The sequence below is a fragment of the Tetrao urogallus genome (assembly GCF_951394365.1).
Source record: "Tetrao urogallus genome assembly, chromosome: 1".
Taxonomy (NCBI): Eukaryota; Metazoa; Chordata; class Aves; order Galliformes; family Phasianidae; genus Tetrao; species Tetrao urogallus.
Genome location: NC_136813.1, coordinates 50,399,529 through 50,421,504, shown reverse-complemented (window position 1 = coordinate 50,421,504; position 21,976 = coordinate 50,399,529). Strand labels below are relative to the sequence as shown.

Here is a 21,976-nt window from a genome sequence, read left to right as displayed (position 1 = left end):
CACAACACAGAGGAATCAAAACAAAATTTTTTTTTTCCAATTTTGATTCATGTCTGCAGAAGTTTTGGTAGCTCAGATTGCAGAGGGTACGTCTGTTAATGTCATAGACACAGCCCTCTCTTCAACCCATTCTCACAGCTTAGGGTTTTGAAGGAAGTCTGTTTGGATGGGAATCTCTTCTACTGCGACTAATAACACTAATTAAAGTACACGGAGAAAAAAAAATATATTCTTCTTACTGACAGAAAGCAAGAAAAACTGAGACAAGGAAGGTTAGCTGTCAGATGCTGTATCATTTACCATGGTGGGTGGCCTTCCTTGGCCAACTTTCAGGCAGCTGAGCTGCACAAAGAATCAGCCTCTTTGATCCTCCCACGGGTTAGGCAAGATGGAGGAGTGTTACCACCGTGCAACCTGGCTGTTGTAATCTTCAGTAACAGCTACTTCTGCCGCCTCTTCCCTTGGCCACTGGTGAGCTCTCTGCTCCCGCAGCAGTCTCCGCTCCTCTCGCCTCTTTAGGCGGTTCAGCTGATGCTCCTCTTGCTTGGAGTACTGAAAGCGCTGCAAGAACAGGTCCTTGGCGTAGTCATAAAGCTGCATGTCCAAGAAGTTCAGCTCCTCTATCCGTTGCCGCACATCCTCACCGATGTCCACATTGGAGGCCCGTGTGACGTTGAATTGGGTGAATGGGGAAATGAATTTCAGGTTGAATGTCCTCTCAAAGAGATACTGTGTTTTCCTCTGAAATTCTGTAAGCCCAAAGAAGGCCATATTTTTCAGATTGTTCTTGGCGCTTTGGAGAAGAATCGCGTTTCTCTCAGTCTCGTTCATAAAAGTCAAGTTGTAGCATCCCACCAGGCTGAGATCTGCCAGCATGCGCACCTGGCGGTTGTTGGCTAAGTTGTAGCTACAGTCCATGAACTCCCGTAAACTGACTCCAGACCAGTCATCTCCTTCATAACAGGTTGGTAGCTCATCTGGTGTTGGGCTTCTTCCATCACACATATGAAGGGAAGTTTTCCACGTTGCACCCCTCTGGACATGCTTCCATTCACTCAAGTATCGTGATACTGGATCCCTCAGCATTGTGATGTAATAGAAGTTCCTGAAACAAATCATTAAACATAGTTTTAAGATGCAGTGGATTTTTCTTTTTTCATTCTCCAACAAAACGATTCCCAGTGGCCATCACCACACACCCCCTTCACTTTTTTCAGTGTAAGGCAGATACTTAAAATGACTATTTCTGAGATAATAAAAAGCTTAAAGCTTCACAAGCACTGAGAATAAAACACCAGGTACATTGGAAGAAAGAGAGAAATGAAAGGAAGTAAGTAGCTATCAGAGAAAAGGAGTTGCTTTGATTTATCAGCTGTTCAGTGGTCATTATTTTATGTAGAAGCCAATTAACTGAAGAGTACTCCCTTCTACTTAAAATGTTAAAATTCAGCAATGTCAGAAAATGTGGAAAAATAGATTTCTATAATCCTGTAACCATCATTCTGGACTGAGACATGCAAGTGTGAGACGATAACCCATACAGCACTTGGTCAGAATATACAAGAAGCACTGGCAATAATACCACGTGGAAGACCACCGTAAGACTTACTTAGGAAGAGCCCAATTATTAAATGGGTTGGAGTGATGATAATGAGAGGCCCCAGGCCTATTCACATGACTTAATTTTAGACAACTGCTTGATTGAAATTTGTTATAATCACATAGTAGAAAAGCATTTGTTGATATAAAGATTGTCATTATTCAACCTCACCTGTCGAGAATACAGAAGAGACACTAAGAAGTATTGATCTGAAATAGAGCAAATAAATGCAGCACTCACATTGGTTTTTTTTTGCAGCAATTCACCTTTTAGCTATGGATTGAGTTTGAACATCTGTTTACAGCAATCTGAGATGGACTGCAATCGAGTATGGTTCCAAAAGGATTTCACACATAGTTTTCTACAGATAAATGTTTTATACTATAGCTACTAACCTCAGTTACAGGGTGATATTATAAAGACAAAACAAAACCAAAATACTTATGATTTCTGTCAGCTAGAATAATTAGCAGAAGATTTATGACTAAAATTAACACTCAGAGAGGTACAAAAATAGGCTTATGAGTTTGCATGACTCATCCGACTGCAAATAATACATTAATAAATCATGAGTCCTAAGATAAGTTTTCTTAAGGAAAAGTCTTATCTAAATATTCTTTCTCGAACCTAAAGAAGAATGAAGCAAACAAGGAGACAAGCTTGCTGTAAACAAGTTACCCAGTACACAAACCAACACAGGGACACAGAATCACAGACTTGCAGGAGTTGAAAGGGACCTCTACAGATCATCTAGTCCAACCCCCCAACTAAATCAGGTACCCTACAGTACGTCACACAGGTAGGCATCCAAGTGGATCTTGAATATCTCCATAGACAGAGATTCCACAACCTCTCAGGGCAACCTGTCCCAGTGCTCCGTCATCCTTACCATAAGGAAGTTCTTCCACACATTAGCACAGAACTTCACGTGTTCAAGTTGTTCAAGTTTTAGGCCATTACTCCTTGTCCTATTGCTACATACCACCAAGAAGAGCCTAGATTAATCCATTTTTGCCTCCCATCTCCCTACAGATATTTATAAACATTTATCAGATCCCCTCTCAGTCCTCTTTCCCCCAGGCTGAACAGACCCAGGTTACTCAGCGTTTCCTCATACGGGAGACACTCCAAGCCCTTTATCATCTTCGTGGCCCTCCGCTGGACTCCTTCTGGGACCATCTTATACAAGAGCCAACCTGTTAAATTCTTGACACTACGATTTATCTTCAAGACTGATACCCTTACTTTTCAGATATCACTGATTTTCTACCACTAAAGATTTCTGTAGCTTCTCTGTAAACCTTGGGTTTGTCATAAAGGCAGACATGCCCCACATTTTCCCAAAATGCAGATATATTTCTCAATTTGGATAAAGCAAAAGGAAACAGAAGTGAACACATTGTCCTTATTCATTCTGCGTTATCTACCTAGAGGATTTATAATACATTTTTTGGAATGAGGTTATGAGACCAAATTTTGGGTAACATCTTGAATTACTATCTAATGACAATGGCTATTTCAAAGATAATTTCATAGCAGAAGAGTTACAGGTGGAAGGATATAAATTAAGAAGTACCACCATGAAAAGCACTGTATTTGAGTACTTCAGACATGGCTTTCACTTCTCAAACTGTTCATCTCACTTTGGCTTTACTTTGCATGTATGAGAGCACATTATGAATAGCTTTCCTACAAAGAGAACAAGTGGACTTTTCACTGGTGTTGCAGAGATAAATTGGCCAAACTCTCAGACACCCGTAAACTCTGAGCATAAGACACTGTCATTGCAACATGCAGCAGTCACCAGACATGAGAAAAAATGGACCAAGATACAGGGACAATCGCCAACATCTATATCAATGAAGACCAAGTTTGGCTTAGACTTTGTATTGCTGCCCCTCCCATCTGTGGATCTTTTTAGATGTTGCTAAGTGGTAATAGGTGGATTTAAAAGTTGCTCTTGACAATTATTTATACCTCCAACATTTCTGTCTTTCCTCGCTCATCTCTAACAGTCCTACTCAGGCATGCTTCAGAGCACTAGCAATTCACAAAGATACCTTCTTTGCATCAATCATTTCCATTTCATCTCTGGATATGCAAATGTGCTTGCTGTGCAATAAGCAGGAATATGAAGCAAATGCAGGGAAATGAGCAGTGCATGTCTTTGTGTAACTTCCGTAGCTTTCCTTGCACAGAATGGGCAAGGAACTTCCACCTGTCCATTATGGCTTCTTCTAGTGACTAACTGACTTCTGCAAATTGTTTTGCTATCCTGATTAATTTGCTTCTGATTTGGGCACCTTGCAAAGTTGCTTCCTTGTGTTAACACTGAATGGCTTCTTCATCTGGAAGACAGTCTTTTACAGCATCCTGATACACATTTAGTTTATTTAGTGCAAAATACGCAGTTTTCAATCACATTAAGAATGGCTGAGGAGTCAGCTCATAATAAAGAAAAAGAAACAGTTCATAAAAAAATGGCCTTCCATCTCCTTTTTCACTTCAATAGAAGAGAATCAAGTTAACTACAGATTGAATGTTTCTGAGCCAGTCTAAATACAGAGATGCACTTGTTCTTGCCTGTGTAAATGACTCAGAGAATCACAGAATCATAGAATCATTAAGGCTTGAAAAGACGTCTGAGGTCAGCTAGGCTAACTGTCCACCTACCACCAATATTGCCCACTAAACTATGTCTTTAAATACTACATCTCCCCTTTCCTTAAACACCTCCAGAGATGGTGACAGCACTATTTCCCTGAGCATCCTATTTCAATACATGACCTCTCCTTCAGAGAAGAAATTTTTCCTAAAGCCCAACCTGAATTCTCCCCAAGTGCAACTTGAGGCCATTCCCTCTTGTCCTGTTGCTGTTAGTTGGGAGAAAAGGCTGACTTCTGTCATGCCACAACGTCCCTTCAGATAATTGTAGACAGCGATAAGATCTCAACTGAGCCTCCTCTTCTCCAGACTAAATAATCCCAGATTCCTCAGCCTCTTCCCATAAGACTTGTGCTCCAGACCCCTCACAGCTTTGTTGCCCTTCTTTGAACATGCTCCAGGGCCTCAGTGTCCATCTCATAGTGAGGGGCCCAAAACTGAACACAGTACTCATGGTGCAGCCCCACCAAAGCTGAGTACAGGGGAATGATCACCTCCCTGCTCCTGCTGGCAACACTATTTCTGATACAAGTCATGATGCCACTGGCCTTCTTGGCCTCCTAGGCAAACTGCTGGCTCATGTTTAGCCAAGCGCTGACCAACACCCCCAGGTCCATTTCCTCCATGCAGCTTGCCAGCCACTCTGGCCCAAGCCTGTAGCGTTGCCTGGGGTTGTTGTGGCCAAAGTTCAGGACTCAGCACTTGGTCTTCTTGAACTTCATCCCATTGGCCTCAACCCAGCTATCCAGCTTGCCCAGATCCCTCTGTAGGGCCTTCCTACCACCAGGCAGATTGACACTTCCTCCCAAAGTGGTGTCATCTGCAGACATATCACAGAATCATAGAACGGCCTGGATTGAAAAGGACCACAATGATCATCTGGTTTCAATTCCCCAGCTATTTGCAGGGTTGCCAACCACCAGACCAGGCTGCCCAGAGCCACATCCAGTTTGGCCTTGAATGCCTCCAGGGATGGGGCATCCACAACCTCCTTGGGCAGCCTGTTCCAGTGCTTCACCACCCTCTGAGTGAAAAAAATTCCTCCTGATACCTAACCTAAACCTCCCCTGTCTTAGTTTAAAACCATCGCCCCTTGTTCTATCACTATGCACCCTTGTACTGAGAGAGCACTCAATGACCTCATCCAGATCATCAATAAAGATACTGAACAGGCCCCAATACAGACCCCTGGAGAGCACCTCTCATGACCTGATGCCAGCTGGATTTAACTCCATCCACTATCAATCGCCAATGACCTCCTTGCTTTAAGCATGTTCATGACTGTGTGGCTGCATTAAACTCCAAAGGTAGCCTCAAGGAGTAATTCTCAGAAAAGAATTAAGCATTAACTTGTTACTATGGTTTGACACAGCAAACTCATCCAAGACTTCTTGACTTCATTTCAGTGGACTTCCACAATTGATTATCAAATTGCTGCTGCAGACAACCTCAGTGTTTAAAGGCTAACAAAGCAGAACATGTTGACACATCAGTGAGAAGATGTTTCATACAAAACCTTCCAAATGGATTCAAAAACATGTAGAAAAAAATGCATAAAAAACAACATATATGGGTACATAAGTAACAGTACTGAAAATGACCACAAATTTGTCCCACACTAGGAGGGTTGCTGGGAGAACTGATAATACACAACTGGTTCAACAGCTGAGGACCAATTGAGCATGCATATAAAAAACAACTGATGACAATGAATCAATCATCTTACCCCATAAATAGTGAGCAGTTCAAGAGCCCATTGAGCTCTCCTGCATGGCAGCTGGCTGCATGTCAGTATCTCCTCGGAAAAGGGATACCTCTTGAGTTACATCTGCTCAGAGATCCTTTACACCTTGATGTCAAAATGCCTTGTTGATACAAATTCTCAGTGTGACTAATTGTTTTAGGCTTTGTTAGCCTCAATAAAATCACATCTTTGATCATAATCTTTGTCAGCTTCACTAAGATTCAATCTTAGATCAATGGTTCACACACAATCGCTTAGACATAAACCACTGAACAAGTCTGGGACTAGGTATAAATCCATACTCATTTCAGCTCCTTATGTGCATGGTTTAAAGAATTTAGAAAGCCGGGGTGTCTACTTTGAATCTTGTGTCTCAACAGGAGGGCCCCCTATCTGAGTGTGTATTATCCTATCCTCCACGCAGTAAATAACCAAGTGTTTCCAGCCATCTTGAAATCTTGTTAAGTTGTTGCCAACTTACTCAAGCTCAGTGAAATCACTATATTGTATCCGTATTGTATCAACAAATGTGTTCCACATTCTCTCTTAAGAGATCAGTACAGTGTAGTTGTTTCTAATTGCGACCACAGCTACAAGCTCAGTACCAGTGCAGTGCTGTCTCACTCCCAGTAGCTTGAGAAGCTCCATATCTGAAATGTTGCTATTTACAGCAAAATTAGAAACTACCTGGAAATTCAGAAAGCTCTATCCCACCAGCACGAAATCTAGACTCTTGGTTAGCATTAGGCAAAAGAAACCCTACCCTTAATTAATAAAACAGATAAAACGAACGTCTAGCTATGTCCCAAAAACATGTATTTCTTTCACATTATAAGGTATTATAATATAAATACTGTAACCTTACATTAATCCCTCAGTAGCATTGCTCTTCTTTAGAAATCTATTTCAGAGGAGGAGATTATTGAGGGTGAACCCAAACCAGGGCATTTTTTGCCTTCTATCATTATGAAACAGACTTCCAGGGTGAGGAAGATTTACTATACAAATGAAGGATCCCCATGCGTGGAGAACAAAACATGCTGTAGGGCCTCCTCAGGAAGAAGGATGAATGACATCTTCTTTCTCTTGCATGGAGCAGCCAGCATAAGGAGAACTCTCACAGCACTTCTGGAGGCCGAGCGGTGAAAAAGCAACCAGCAAGCAAGCAGAGATCTTTTCATTCAAAGAACGAGGCAGGGCCTTATTGAAGGGATTGATAAGCTTCATTAAAGGAGAAGAGCGCACTCACAGCAGCTGGTGCAGAGGTGGAAAAATATTTGAGGTGGAAGAAAAGGCAGTCATAGAATATTTTATAAGACACTAACAGCCAGATGAAAGAAGAACCAAAATGACTGAAAAGCGCAAGTGCATCATAAAAACACCCACGCTGGTAGAATAAGACCTATTCAAGTTTATGTCCCAAGCTGCAACAGAATGTTAGCAGCTTTAACCCTGGAAATGAGTGTACTCCCCTGGTGGGTTCTGAAATGCCCATCCTGGCAGTACACTTGTGCTAAAGACAGAGGCTGTTCTTACGAGATGAAATGTTAGGAAGGATCTGCAGTACACGAGCAAAAACTGTGTGCTTCCCAGCTTTGTCCTCAAGCCTGCGTTCACAACGTTGCCATTGTGACAGAGCAAACCAGTGGTCAGCTATCCCTCTTCACTCAGCTTTGAGTGACATGGTCTGGAGTGGTCACAGGTGTGGACTGAAGGTCAGACTAAATGATCTTAGTGGTCTTTCCACTCTTAATGATTCTATGATTCCACGATTCAGGCTGTAAGTATTATCAGCCTGGTAACAGTGCATTGAGCAGGATAAAGAGGTGAAACAAACTGTGGATAGTGCACTGTGTGAGTAATTCGGGCATATGAACAGACAACACGAATGGTGGGGGAAGGCAGAAAGTGAAGTGGCACTGTTGGGCTGGTGCTAATATAAGCTGGTCAAGTCATACTAGCATAGTGCAGATGTTTCAGCCCATAGCTAGCAGCACTGCAGTGCTGAGCAGAGCTGCATCAATGTTATGCCTAATTTACAGATAATCTGCCCAGTGTGACAAAAGCTGGCTGTTCTCCTGAATAACTGTACTACCAGGAAAATGTGATGAAGTGGCACATGCTCAGCTTAACCAGGTTGGATAAACACCAGCTAGCAAGCAGACTTTTGTGTAGGTGTAGCAACAGCACATAGGTATCTTAAGCTTAGCATCTGCTAGAGGATGCTAGACTGCTGTGATGAAATGGTTTTCTAAGCCATCCCTTAAAACAGTTTGTGATCTTAATACCGTTAGCTGTGCTTTCAGGTTGATATGGATTTCATTATATATATCTTTTACTGAAAGTGTCAGTAGGACAGCAGACACCAAACGTTGACAGAAGTCAGCATTTATCCATTCTTACCACATACCTCACCAACTCAGCATGTAGGAAAGATGCTCACCTGGCTGGTTTTCTGGAAGATACGAGTCTCCACCACTTCTATTATTTTTAATTGGGATGGTGAGTTGCACTTAATTCACACAGTGGCAGCAGTGCCCTACAGACACTCAGCTACTCTACATTAAAGGAGAAATTTGCCAATTCAGATAAGTTAAATGTAAGAAAGAAGTATAACCTGTGTTTTGCAGCACAAAATTAGACGTGTCTCATTATTCCTCTGGGATTTTGCCCCCCGAAATGGCCAGTTTCCAATTTCCAAACTGCTCACAAGCTTTTGCGGTTTAACTCCTTTTGCCATCCCAGTGATGTATGCTGCAGCAACATCTGTAGGACATCCCTGCTCAGAGATGGAGCAGGATACCACTTCCAGGCTAAGAACTCCCAATTCAAGGATCTACGTAGAAGCTATGCATCTAAGCAACATCAAAAGCCAGCAGGGAGCTGCCTAACTCAGTCAGTACTGTTTGGACAGTTATGCAGCTGGCCAAAGGTAGGTGCTGACTCTAGAATGAGCTGCATCACTTCAGAGACACCCTGTACGTTGTACTGTGTATACTGACCACAGTGGGATCTTAGATATCTGTAACTTCAGTATATCTACCTTGTAGACACCTGTATAGAAGTCTCAATCTGCAAGGCGGATCCCATGCCTGGAGTCAAGGAATCCCTGCCTATACAGAGTAAAAACTTCAAGCCAACCTTGAAAACTAACTAGTCATGTAACATTATGTAGTGAGTGAGAAGTAACTACTTATTGTGCTTACTGTATACATACCAGTCATGTCAGGATATTTCCTTATAAGCAAGGTTTTAGGGCTGGAGCATTCCCAAAATAAAAAGAAGCTTTAAGTAAGCTTTGCATTATTTCATACGCATCTTCAGACCAAGATAAAGTCTACCATAATTTTGTTGTCCTTGCTGATCTAAGTAAGATGAGGGAAGGGCTTCGAGTCAGACATATAATATATTAGTATATTAGATTTCTAACCCTGGATTGCAAGGAAGATTGCTTAGAAACTAAATTGCAACAACAGCCTGTTACAGCCAAGAGAAATTTGGCGTTTGGCACTGGGAAGCACTTACATAATGTGAAACCTCACATTTCTTTGCATTTTAAGAAGAATACTCCCCGTTAGCAGTTTCAGTTTCTGTTTCATTAATCTGTTGCTTTTGCACTCATTATAAAAGTCCAGATTTTTTATTTAGAAGTTGCAAACATTTTTTTTCAAAAAAATAACTTCTGGAACACCAAATTAACTTCTGTATCTGTGCTAGCAGAGAAAGCTCACAAAAGCTTTATAGCACCATTTTATTTATTTATTTGCATGGCTGCTGATGAGAAGATTAGTGTCCTACAGCTGATTAAAGAATGTTAGATAACAAAGAATGTCTTTAGAGATCACTCACTCTCAGACATCAAACAACTTTTAACAGCAGTGATTTAGGATAATCCAGAAGGGGAAAAAGAAGAAAGTGAACCTTTGGCAACACAAATGCTGCATGTACAACATTAGGAATTTTTCCACCCAAGGAGTCTAACTTGCCTTCAAGTACAGCTAGGGCAAATTCAGTAGTGGTATATAAAGGAATGTTATCACACGAAAATAATAAGATGCTAGTTAAGCTATTTTGAAAATAGTTTTAATTTCATATTAAATAGAAAATATGTGACTTAATTTAAAAGCAATAGTAACAAATACATTTATGTGGATTATATGTATTTTTCTTCCGAAGTATGCCACAAATGAATAGGCCCAGGACTATGCAAACTGATGATTTCCTTTTGAAAGACTGTAGGCTTTTGGAACTAGGAACTGTGATTTTCTACATGCATCTTTTGTATGTAAGAGATTTTGCAATTAAGTAAAGAATAACCATTTGAAATAGGAATCATATTTTCTACACTCACATTGCCATAAGCCCTTCAAAATCATTACTGAACACAGTTCTCAAGATCTACTGCAAAGAAAGGAAACTGAGTGCTGTGACTCTTTCTTCCTGACACAGAAGAATACCTACTTGTGAAGATGCAGACTTTAGCAAAGTATTTTAAACACATCAAAGACATTGGATGGGTACCAAACTTCCAGTATTAGAGGTTACCGAGAAGAAAGACTCTGGTTCTTTGCAGACATACACAACAGGACAATGAAAGAAAATGGTCAAAAATTGAAAAAGGGGACGATACAAGGAAAATAACTTTCACTAGCAGAGTAACTAAGTGTTCAGAAAGCTTTGCCTGAAGATGTTGTGCACCTTCCATCCTTGGAGATTTTGAAGATCTGACTGGAGAGAGCTGTAAGCAACCCTGCCTACATTCAGTAGCCTTGCCCTGGGAAGGGTGTTAGGCTAGGAATATTCCAGGGTCTCTTCCCATCCCGGTGCTTTCAGGGTTCAGTGTGACCACGCACAGACTGATACCAAATTCACAGACCTGTCAGAAAATACATCAAAACATAAAAAACCTGCCAACTAGATCTTTCCTATCATCCCTTGTGCCTTCCAGGGTACCCAAGACAGAAGACAGAGTACAGGGAACGTGCTTTGCCTTTCACAAGATTGCTTTTATATATGGTTTTAAGTAGGGAGATAACACTCTGGATGACTGAGGAGTAATGAAATAGCTACCCATGGTTCTAGTCCCAGCATTTCAGAAAATGCACCCAGACAGATATCAATATGCATGAGCTACTGCATAATTGTGTGCTGAATTTGGGCTCAAATTTTCAAAAAGAGTGCATAGAGTTAAGCAAAGTTAGTGAAGAAAGTCTAGAGTATAATGAGCTAAGGATGCCCAAGCCCATGGAAAGCATAGTCTGCTGTTTTATTTAGCTACAGGAGGCTCCCAAGATTATCAGTCTCATTCCCTGCCAGTAATCTGTAATCCCCTTCATGAAACACCCTTTTGAAGAATTCTTTTCACTCCATCACTCTGACTGGGTTGCTTCTTATGGTTAGATTTTTGTTCCTAGACGAAATCTTGTCCTGGCCTAGTTACATCCAGTTGTTCTTGAGTTTGCACTGCAAATACATCAAGAGGATTTATAATGGAACATCAAAGGAGGGGAGAAGGCCTCTAAGCCTTCGTTATTCAAAGTTATCTGTTTGTTATTGTAGCTTGTGATAAGAAAAGCTAGAAGTGACCATGCTGTATTCCCCCAGTACCCTCAGTCACGCTTAGACTGCATCAACATCTGATATGAGTCTCATAAAAGTAAATCATGCTGAAAGCACCTGAGACTGGTTCTGAATTTTGACCACGCAAGCAGTCCATCTTCTCATTTAACCTTGCAGTATCTCACATTTCACTGCACACAACTAGAATTGGGCAAATTTCACATGAGGCTTCACAGGCAGTCTGTATTATAAATACTTGCTTAAATCCACTAGCAATGTATTATCTGACACACCCTTCCATTGCATTTGTTGGGGTTTTTTTGTGCACTCTGGAAACTCCTACTCACTGCATTACTGGGATACACATATAGAATCCTGCTCCTCCTTCCATTTCGGCACTCAGTTCATAGAGGAAATCCATTTCAGCAGAGCTGCAAAAGCATGACCTTGCAGTTTGTGCTACCAAACTTCATTCCACCACTTTCACTGATATCCTCAAGGTCATTAAGTAAATTCCATTAACATACTTTAGCTTTTCGTGCTAACATCATTAATGAAAACATGTAATAGGATAAGAGTTAAGACCAGCCCTGAGGAAATTCATTAATAACTTTCCTTTAAACAGAAATTTCCTTTTTCAGCACATCCCAGTTTGTTAACTTCCATCTACCAGCTTCTTGTCCACCAGAAAATTCTTACACTTAGCTCCACATTTTTCTGTCTTCTACAGTAAGTTTGCAAATGACCCTTTATCAAATTCTTCACAGAAGTTAAATTTGCCATCTCATACCAGAGAAAGATGCTGGCTATTTACATGTCTCAGCTCAAAGCCTGAGAACAGTTGCCCAAGCATTGCTGCATGTAAGAACATGGAGAAAGGTTAAGATGAGAAAATGACAATTTATTTGAGAATGAAGCAGGCTGGAATGGAAATGCACAGATTAGGCAATTTGAAGGAAAAACAAAACTGCCATTTTCCATCAAACAACCTTGATACAAATCGTAAATCATTTCTTGATGAGATGCAAATCTAATGAAGTTCCCTCTAGAGATTTCTGCTCTTTGCCTAAACTGTATCAAGCTCAATTGTACTAAGTGTTCTTCAAAATTCTTCAAAAGATGGAAGTAGCAAGTGCCTTGATGAAATAAATACTAATATAAAATGTGACAATGAAATCAAATAAGAAGAATTTGATTCAAGTATATGCATAATAAAAACCTCATACTTTGTAGGGGACTGCATGTGAACATACACAGGATGAAATAAGAAATGCTATTTAAAAGCAAGCAATACACAGTGTCCATAGGATTCTTTAAAGATACTGTATGCAAGACCATGCATTCCTTTGTGCCAGAGAGAATAATAAACCCTTTGTGGCCAGGATTGGAAAAGGAGGAATCTGTTCCTCACATCGCTCTCATTCCATTTCATCTTCATGGTGCACTGATCATTGCCAGGTTTCATAAGGACCATGAAAATCTGGAGCACGTGTGACACCTTTGCTCCAGCATGTTCCTCCTCCCACCTTTGCCTTTGCCATGCCACTACACAAAGAGGAAAAAAAAGAAATACGGATGCATTTGCACTACTTTCCTTCCTGCCTCCTTGGAAATCTGCCTCTAGCCTCAGCATGGGGAAGGAGCACTGACCCTACCTCCTTCAGAAACAGGTTACAAGTACAGGAAAGATGAGCAGAGGGGATCACTCATAGGCCTCATGTGGCAGCAGAAAGCAAGGGCTGGGCAGAGAAAAGAAAGGTGATGACAGGCAAGGGACAAGACAAGAACAGACTTGGAGACAGTTCAGCAAGAGGGAGCCACAGCTGGAGCTTGTTCTGCCAGCTTGACTTCCAAGGTTTACAAAAACTGTGTTGGATAGGGACCCCTCCAGTGTGATACCTATAACCACAGGTAATGCTTTAGCACAACAAAATACCCCTTATTCCACAGGACAAGCCACAAAGCCTCTCTCATGGTCAGATCCCAGCCTCTCAGCTGCTTCTGGAGGACATCCTTGCATTGGGAGCAGTCTCCCTGCTGTGGGGACTGCCTGGGCATTCAGCACTCACTCAGCTCTGATGCAGAGATGCTGGGGACACAGAATTCCCACGTGTTCAGTAGCTTAACATGAGGTCTCCTCTCTACGGTCATAAGGAAAAATCCCCACACTTCATCTCACTTCAACAGCAACCAAGTGTGTGCCACAGGTGGCAGAAATCCAGGCCCCATCTCTAATTTCCAGCTCATAGTTCAGTTGTAGGTACTCTCATCCAAATCTGGGACACTTCAATGAAAATTCTGTGGGATTTTTCACTTAAGCATGTTTTGAATCAGTACAGTACTGCTGCTCAATTAATAAAGTAATTAACAATAAAAAGGCCCAGTAATTGAAATCCCTTTGAAAGAACATCAATTTATTCTAAGCTTTGCCTCAAGTCTTTATTAATTCTGACATCAAGCATAATGACCTTAAATTATAAATGATCATCACAAAATCCAGACATCATAAGCATTTTCTTGTCTGCATGCTGAGTTTTTAAAACATCTGAGTTTGGTCACTACAAGTGATGCAAACAAAACACCCTGTGTTTGTTTACCTATAAGGGCACTGCATGCCTATAATGCAAACAAAATGACAATATGGATATTACAGAATTTCAGGTGATTCTAATGAAGAAAACATTGTAGGAGTAGTCTTCCTCATTAACTCAATGAAGCAATTTGAAAAAAAATGAAGGAAATCACTCAGCTGTAAAATGAAACGCTAATTTTGCTTCTCCTAACATTCCTCTTCTTGTGATATAACTACCTTTTTTTTTCCTGCAAAGCCTTAAGTAAGCAGATGAGGAGGCGTTTAATAATTATAAGACTGCTTCTTTTTTACATTGCACTTTGTGTTTCCGCTGAACTCTTGCTAGCGTCTAACCGAACCCCAAAATGCTTCCCGAAAATACAACTCACAGCTTCAAGCAAAACTGCTGCTTTCCCTTCTGCCGGGCGCGCATTTCTACCTGCGGCAGTCGCTATACGCACAACCCCCACTAGGGGGCGCTCTTATCTTCCCCAAATCTTAGCGAGAAGCTTACCGAGCTTTCTAACGGAGCGTGTTACAAAGCTTTTGTCGATCAATACTATGGTAGCACTGCACTTTTTTTTTTTCTTTCTCCTTTTTTTCTTTTTAAATAACTGGCATTTATTAAATTATATCATTTATTTTTTTAAATACCGTAATTTGAAAGTGAATCATTGTTATATATAAAATTTCCACTGCATATTTGGCGTGCAGAGAACTTTGATAAAACTTTTGCAAGTTTACTAGCTGCAGTTATCACTTAAAATAGGATCTTATATACAACTTCCCCCTCCAAAACACACACACACACAGATACACGCAATCAGCTCAAACTGCCATGGCAAGACACCTCAAAGATGCCAGGTGACTGCACTTCATTGTAATTTGCAAGGTGAGTTCCAAGTAAGCACTATGTGTGGTTCCAGCTCTGTGTGAATGCACCCTCGAGGCAAAACACTTAAGGTACAAATGGCATTAAACTTATTTATATGGCCCTCTCAACTCCGAGCAGATATGGAAAACAAATATTGTTCAGGATAACATGCTATTTGCCTTAATATTATAGAATCATAGCATTGTTTGAGTTGTAAGAGACACTTAAAGGTCATCTAGTCCAACTCCTCTGCTAGATCAGTGTGCTGACAGCCTGACCTTGCATGTCTCCAGGGATGGGGCATCCACCACGTCTCTGACCAACCTGTTCCAGCACCTCACTACCTTTATGGTAAAAAATATCTTTTGTCCAATCTAAATTTCCCTTCTTTTGGTTTGAAATCATTTCACCTCATCCTAATGTTCTCAATGCTTTACAGAGAGTGTTATATATCCTCATCTTCCTAACTCATGAGATCTTTATTATTTACCATCCATACCCAACAGAAATCAAACCACCTCCTTCTGATCTCACATCTTAATGAAGGCAGCTTGTGAACATGCCAGGCTGTACCCTGTGCTGTGCTGCTATCAGCCACGGAATCCACGCACTGAGAAACAAACAAAAAGGACTTAGATGAGGTAAGGATACCAGGGCTCATAACTTCTATGAGGGATGCTCTGCCTTTCAGGGGGACTAGCAGGCATGCAATTATGTGAATTCAGCCTTGCTGGTACAGCACAAACCCACCGATGTGCTAGCTCATCTGATTAATTATCTGTACACTGATCTCACAGCAAACTAAAAGCAAACTTTTCGTGACCATTCATCAATTCTGACTTATGATATGGTCACATGAAACCACTGTCAATGATGAAATTCAGTTTGCTGCAACACTTCTGCACCCAGGTAAAATAGAATAGCCAAGTTGCTGATGGGACACAGTATGAGTTACTGTCTGCAGTGTGTCATCAGAGGCATCTCTAGCTCAGCAGCCTTCCTCTGAAATGGGCAAATCCTAATCAATGAAGCACATCTGTCCAGTGGAGAGAAAGCACTTCCCAATCCCTTCAGGCCATGAACTGACTACTTGAAGCATGACATTTGATTAGCCTTATTATTGCAATTCATTTATATAAAAATGTTGGTAGGGCCCACAAAGCAATCCAACCCTGAATAAAATACAGCCAACAGCCTCTTAGCTGATGTTTCCACTCTTCTTTTCTGCCTTTAAAAACAAGGTGGAATTTATCCTTCATTTAGTGCAGCAGACTGTTGCTATGCCTCATGTATACAAATACATCAGCCTTCCTAGTCTTTTCCCATAGAGATCTTTGACACTGAGACTCAACAGGATCTGGCATCCTTCTGAACCGGAGGCCAAGGGAATAGTGGGCAGGAGTGTACTTTCATATGTATCTTTCGCCAAAATTAATGAACATTTGTGCAGATGCTGAATAGGAATTCAGGCAGTAGAAACAAAACCCATCTAAAATGAAGCCTGGAGCTACAAATATCCAGGGTTAAGCTTCTTTATCATTGCAAGTCTAGATTTCTCCCCTCCCCTTGGAAGAGCCAGAGTACTTTTCTAGTCACAAACATAGTTTGTGCTCTAGAGGAAACAGAATGATAACATAGTTATGAAAGATAATTATTCATTAACAAGGAGCAAAGTAGCTGACATGGATCCCAAGAAACACAAACATTCAAATATGAAACATTAAGATTCTGTTGTAGATTCTATACCGCTTTCTTCTTCATAACACAATATTACTGTCAGTACAATCTAACAGTGGCACAGACACCAAACTTCAGGTTAAAACATCACAATGTCACGACCATTTCCCTATAGCTGTAAGGATTGCAACGTTTGTATGAATGAATAGGTTACATTATACAAACTGGATTAATCTTATGTACACTGAATATTGGTGGCCATGCCTGTGGCAGGGGAGTTGGAGCTTGATGATCCAGGAGGTCCCTTACAACCCATGATTCTATGAATATTAGATGCTTTTACATAAGTTAACAGCTGCACATATCAAAAAGAAATCTCATTATATTTTCCTGAGAAACCTGCTCTATCAGCAAACCAACAAACAAAAAACTGAAAAGGAGACAAACTGATCAGCTTTTGCTTATTTGCCTTGAAGATGTTCCTTTACAGCCAACAAACCAGCATTAAGCACACTCATGCAAACCACAGCTCTAAAAACAACTCACTTGAGACTTTCAGACATTTTTCCATGTTTCCAGTAACAGCAGTCTCACTGCTAGGAACAATGATTAACACGGGCAGGGCTTTTCCATCAAGAAACCACACGTCAAAGAGCAGCTGGAGCCCACAGAGGTGTACCAGAGGATGAACTGAAGGGTCACAGTAGTGTTCTCTGAGCAGTAATGGAAAAAGCCTGGGAGCAGCCATGCCACTGACTGGGGTAAGCAGGCATGGCCAATCCTTATTCCTTGACCTAACATCCAACAGCCATCTCAAAGTCTGCTGATCACCAGACTACCGACGCACAGATTGCTGGTAGCCTGGAGAGAACAGATGCTGGTGGGAAGGGAAGGCACAGGCTCTCCTTCCTAACTTCATAAAGACAGGCATAGCTTTGCCCTAATCTGATTCCTCTTCCTTTTTCTCTCCAGTGTTCTCCACATAACAAGAAGTGTTTACGACAGGTGCTGTGCAAACAGTAAGAAAGCAAGCAATGAGGGATGAGTACACAGGCTGAGCTTTCTTTCAAGATTTTTTCTCTCTTAAATGTAATGCTCTTATCTCATCCCAAAATGTGGATGCACTTATTGTGAAACTGCACGCAAACTGAACAAAGCACCAGTCTTCAAACATATGTCACCCAGAGGCTGAGCCCTGAATTAAAAGAAAATAATTTGATGTTAATAAAGAGCCCATGCTCTTATTATGCAGGATCTGTGGGTGAAATGTTTTAAATCACTTCACCTCGAGCACAATCTCAACACTCAAATTGAGAAGGCAGCGGAGACTCCTCAGCATTACGAGGACTGCAAGATTTCTGGCTTAATCTATATACATCTACCTTTATGTTTTTCTTTCTCTCCCAGCCTTCCTCACACTCTTCGGCACCATCATTTTTTTTTTTCTTCTCTACTTGCAGAATTTCCAAGGAAAATTATTCTAAACAAGAGAGAGAAGCACTTGAAAGTGTGGAAAAACATTAAAATAGTCAGAACCTGTATAATGGGCATAACTCATTACCCCCAGTAGCACTTCACTATGCTATGCCCATTATATCTGGCTTTATGGCTGCACAATGGGGATACACAGCACTGGGGTAAGAGGTATGTTGGCCTAGAATCACAGAATCGTTTGAGTAGGAAGGGATACTTATGGGTCACCTAGACCAACCACCCTGCAATGAACAGGGACACCTACAGCTCAATCAGGTTGCTCAGAGCCCCGTCCAGCCTGACCTTGAATGTCTCCAGGAATGGGGCATCCATCACTTCTCTGGACAACTTGTTCTGGTACTTCCAGTTTAGGCACATGGCTGCTTCCCCATCAGCAGTTTCAAAATGCTGTCCTCATTTGTGTCTCTACATCTACAAGCTGCCTGGATGGAGAGCTTTGTGCAACTTGGGATTTTCAAATTCTGGCTCACTGAAACTGGAACCTTCCCATTTCCGAATCCCAGACACACCATTTTAGATTCCTTAAGGGTTCAGTTTAGTTCACTGTGCATCAGATACTTTAATGTCAGTTCAGGTTTTCTTAACAAATGTTAGAGTCAGAATGCTTTTCAAAAAACCTCACTGTACCTTCCTATACATCCTGTAACAGTTTCAGTATTGTAACAGTGCAAGTGCAATTAACTTCCTTCTGTTAAAGCTAGCCTGAACATAGCTTTGGCTTTCTGAAATAGAAGAATTGTATTCCGTGAAAAGAAAGCTGCATGGAAAATATCATATAAAAAGAAGTTCAAGGAGCTACTCAAGTAGTTCATGGGAGACAAACTCAGCAAAAGCTATTAAATACATAGACGTCTCCACCAAGCAAGAAATTCTGAAGCCTTGAGCTTTTAGATGAAGGACTGTATTCAGGAGTAGCACTGTGATGTGCTTACCCTGTTGGAGACAAGATGGTGGGAGAGATGAACGTTCCCTTTGACTCAGCTTGGCTGTCCCTGTGCTACTATATTCCTCTGTCAAGCCACCACACAGTGTTGCTTCTTTTTAATTAACTGTGATGAGGGAAATGTCTCACATGCTGATGAGTTAATTCAAAGCAAACAAACAAACAAACAAAAGAACAACAAAAAACCACCCAACAACAACAAAAAAGACAAAAGATGTCTACAATTTAGTCATAAGTGTAAAGAAAACTTTGGATGTTATAAAAAAATGTTCTCTCACCTACATTAAGAAATCTGTTTTCTGTTTTCCTAAAAGCAGATCTTGCAATGCGGGTGCTGCAAATTGCAGTTCTTTCTCTATCACTTGTGAAAACGAACACTTTCCATTCATTTACAGAAAGACTATCAGGAAATATATTATTACTGCTGGTTGGTAGGAGGCAACATCAAACAGCATGTCAGCTCTGAGAGAGAAATGAGCCATAGAAATAGGCTGTGTGTGGGAACAGTGCATGGGTATCCCTCACACAGGAGAGGGACATCACATCCTGGCCACAGTGCAAGAGGAGCAGCTGAGAAGACCTGCAGGTAGTCTGGAAAATGGCTCACTACCACCAACACCACTCTACAGCAGGTCTGTGTGTGGATAGTGACCTGCCAATACCAACACAGCCCACAGCAAATGTTGGCATACAACTGCATTTCTGTTGAACTGGCCAGAGTACGTGACATGGTGCTTGTGCTGCTTTTATGCTTTCACATGTGCCAGAATTAAGAAGATAGCTGATATCAGATGGGACATGAGGGCTATGCAGACTGAAAACACTCTTTCTGGCACAAAGTCTTCCAGCAAAAAATACTCTATTGACTTCTCCCCAACAGTAGTTGATGCTGGAGTAGTACTTTACATCATTTATTTATACCACTTTTGAGCAACTACTAGGAGATCTAAAACCACAGAATCACAGAATGGCTTGGATTGGAAGGGACCTCAAAGGTGATTCAGTTTCTAGCCCCTGCCACAGGCAGGGTTGCTATCCACTAAATCAGGCACTAGATCAGGTTGCTCAGAGCACCATATAACCTGTCCTTGTCAAAGTCCAGCTTTGAACTCTAATCCATTGAAACAGTGCAGGAGTTACTCTGCATTTATGCTTATGAATCCACACCAAGATGACCTGCCCAGCTTTCCTGCCCTGAACATTTCTGCATGCCATTCCTACCATAGGCTATGCAATTTTCTCTACACACTATGCGTTCCTTCCTTCCTTCCTTCCTTCCTTCCTTCCTTCCTTCCTTCCTTCCTTCCTTCCTTCCTTCCTTCCTTCCTTCCTTCCTTCCTTCCTTCCTGCCTTCCTGCCTTCCTGCCTTCCTGCCTTCCTGCCTTCCTGCCTCCCTTCCTTCATTCCTTCCTTCCTTCTTTCCTGCCTCCCTCCCTCCCTCCCTCCCTCCCTCCCTCCCTCTCTCTCTCTCTCTCTTTCTATCTTTTTTTCTTTTTTTCTTTTCTTTTTTTTTTTTCTGGTGTACTACAACTATGTGAATGAGAAGAAAGTAAATGACACAACTGAAATATTAAATTCCTTAAACGTTGAATATTGCATATAAGATTTAAAGGAGTACAATATAGTTAATAACAAAACTGTGGAGTTTTCATGAGAAAATGAATGCATAAGAGCCTCTATTACAAGGTGAAATATTGTCCTCAGAGTTAGAAAATGATGGAAATAACATTATTTGTGCAGTTTTATTTTGCCATTATGATACCATATTTAGTTGCAATAAAAATTATTTTTCCACAGAACTCCTGCTTTGCTCAGAACAAGCAGTGCTCAGCAAATGAGATGACTGTTCAATATTCCTTTTTATCAACTTAGTGCACATAGTTCAAAGTTCTATTTACTGCACGTCACACAGACTCTGCTCAGATTATAGAATTTCTCATTTCCTTATGGCCATCACTATCATAACCAGCCTTGAAATATACAACTCTTTTTTTTCTGGCTCATACTGTTTCCTACGCCTCCTATTAAAAATGTGTAGAAACAAACAAACACAAAACAAAAAGATGAAAGGACAAACTTTCGGCATGTTGGGAGAGGCAGTGCAAGAGGAAGCAGTGTTGCTCTCCTGCTTTCAGAGGGCATGTTGATTTATTAGGGCAGAGATCACTGGCTACTGAAGTCATACTGTCATGTCTTGCACATTGAATGTGATTTCTTTTGGGGTCAAAATGAAACAGCATCAAACCTAAGATTGGGGACAGATCCTTTCCTCAAGGAAGCAGGAGCTGCAGCAGCTTTGTGAGCAATAGAAGAGGCAGGCTTAACATTCCTCAGGTGGTGGAAGAATATGAAGAAACACCTCTTGCTTGCTACACACCTCCAGTAGCTGTAGACAGAAGCAGCTGTCGGTACTGCTTTTTGTGGCATTCCCATCTACCTGCAGGTTCTCAGTGTGCTGCACAACTCCTGAAGCAAGGCAATCCCCACTTCTGCTTCCCAAAAGTTTCTTACAGGGCTTCTCACATGCCCCAAAGCAGTCACATCCACAGAATCAAAACTGAAAGATCCTAAGAAACCTCACTGACCACACCTGATGTTTCATGGGCTCCATGCGGAATCAGGCAGACTTTGAGTCTCCCAGACTTGTTACTCACTCCTTAGGCCCTGAGGTCTCAGGAATTCCTCATGAACGCCAATTTTGCTGGAAATCAGTCCACCTCTTTTCAATTCCAACTGGAATCTTGGGCAACTAAGTATTAAAATATCAGCATCTTCAGGATGTAGTAATTAATCTATGTTACACTCTTGCTGTGTGCACTGATTAGAAGTTTGCATGGCCTAGGAAGATG

The 21,976-nt window shown here is 41.2% G+C and overlaps 1 protein-coding gene across 1 annotated transcript in view; it reads right to left on the bottom strand.

The window, feature by feature from the left end:
• Positions 1 to 399: 399 nt before the first annotated feature.
• The window catches only part of HS6ST3 (heparan sulfate 6-O-sulfotransferase 3), a gene marked incomplete at both ends in the record, with an annotated part of 274,884 nt that continues 253,307 nt past the window's right edge, over positions 400 to 21,976 (bottom strand). Inside the window, one exon of the mRNA XM_079549612.1 lies at positions 400 to 1,105. Within this exon, the coding sequence (XP_079405738.1) occupies positions 400 to 1,105 (706 nt within the window). The remainder of the gene's footprint in view (positions 1,106 to 21,976) is intronic.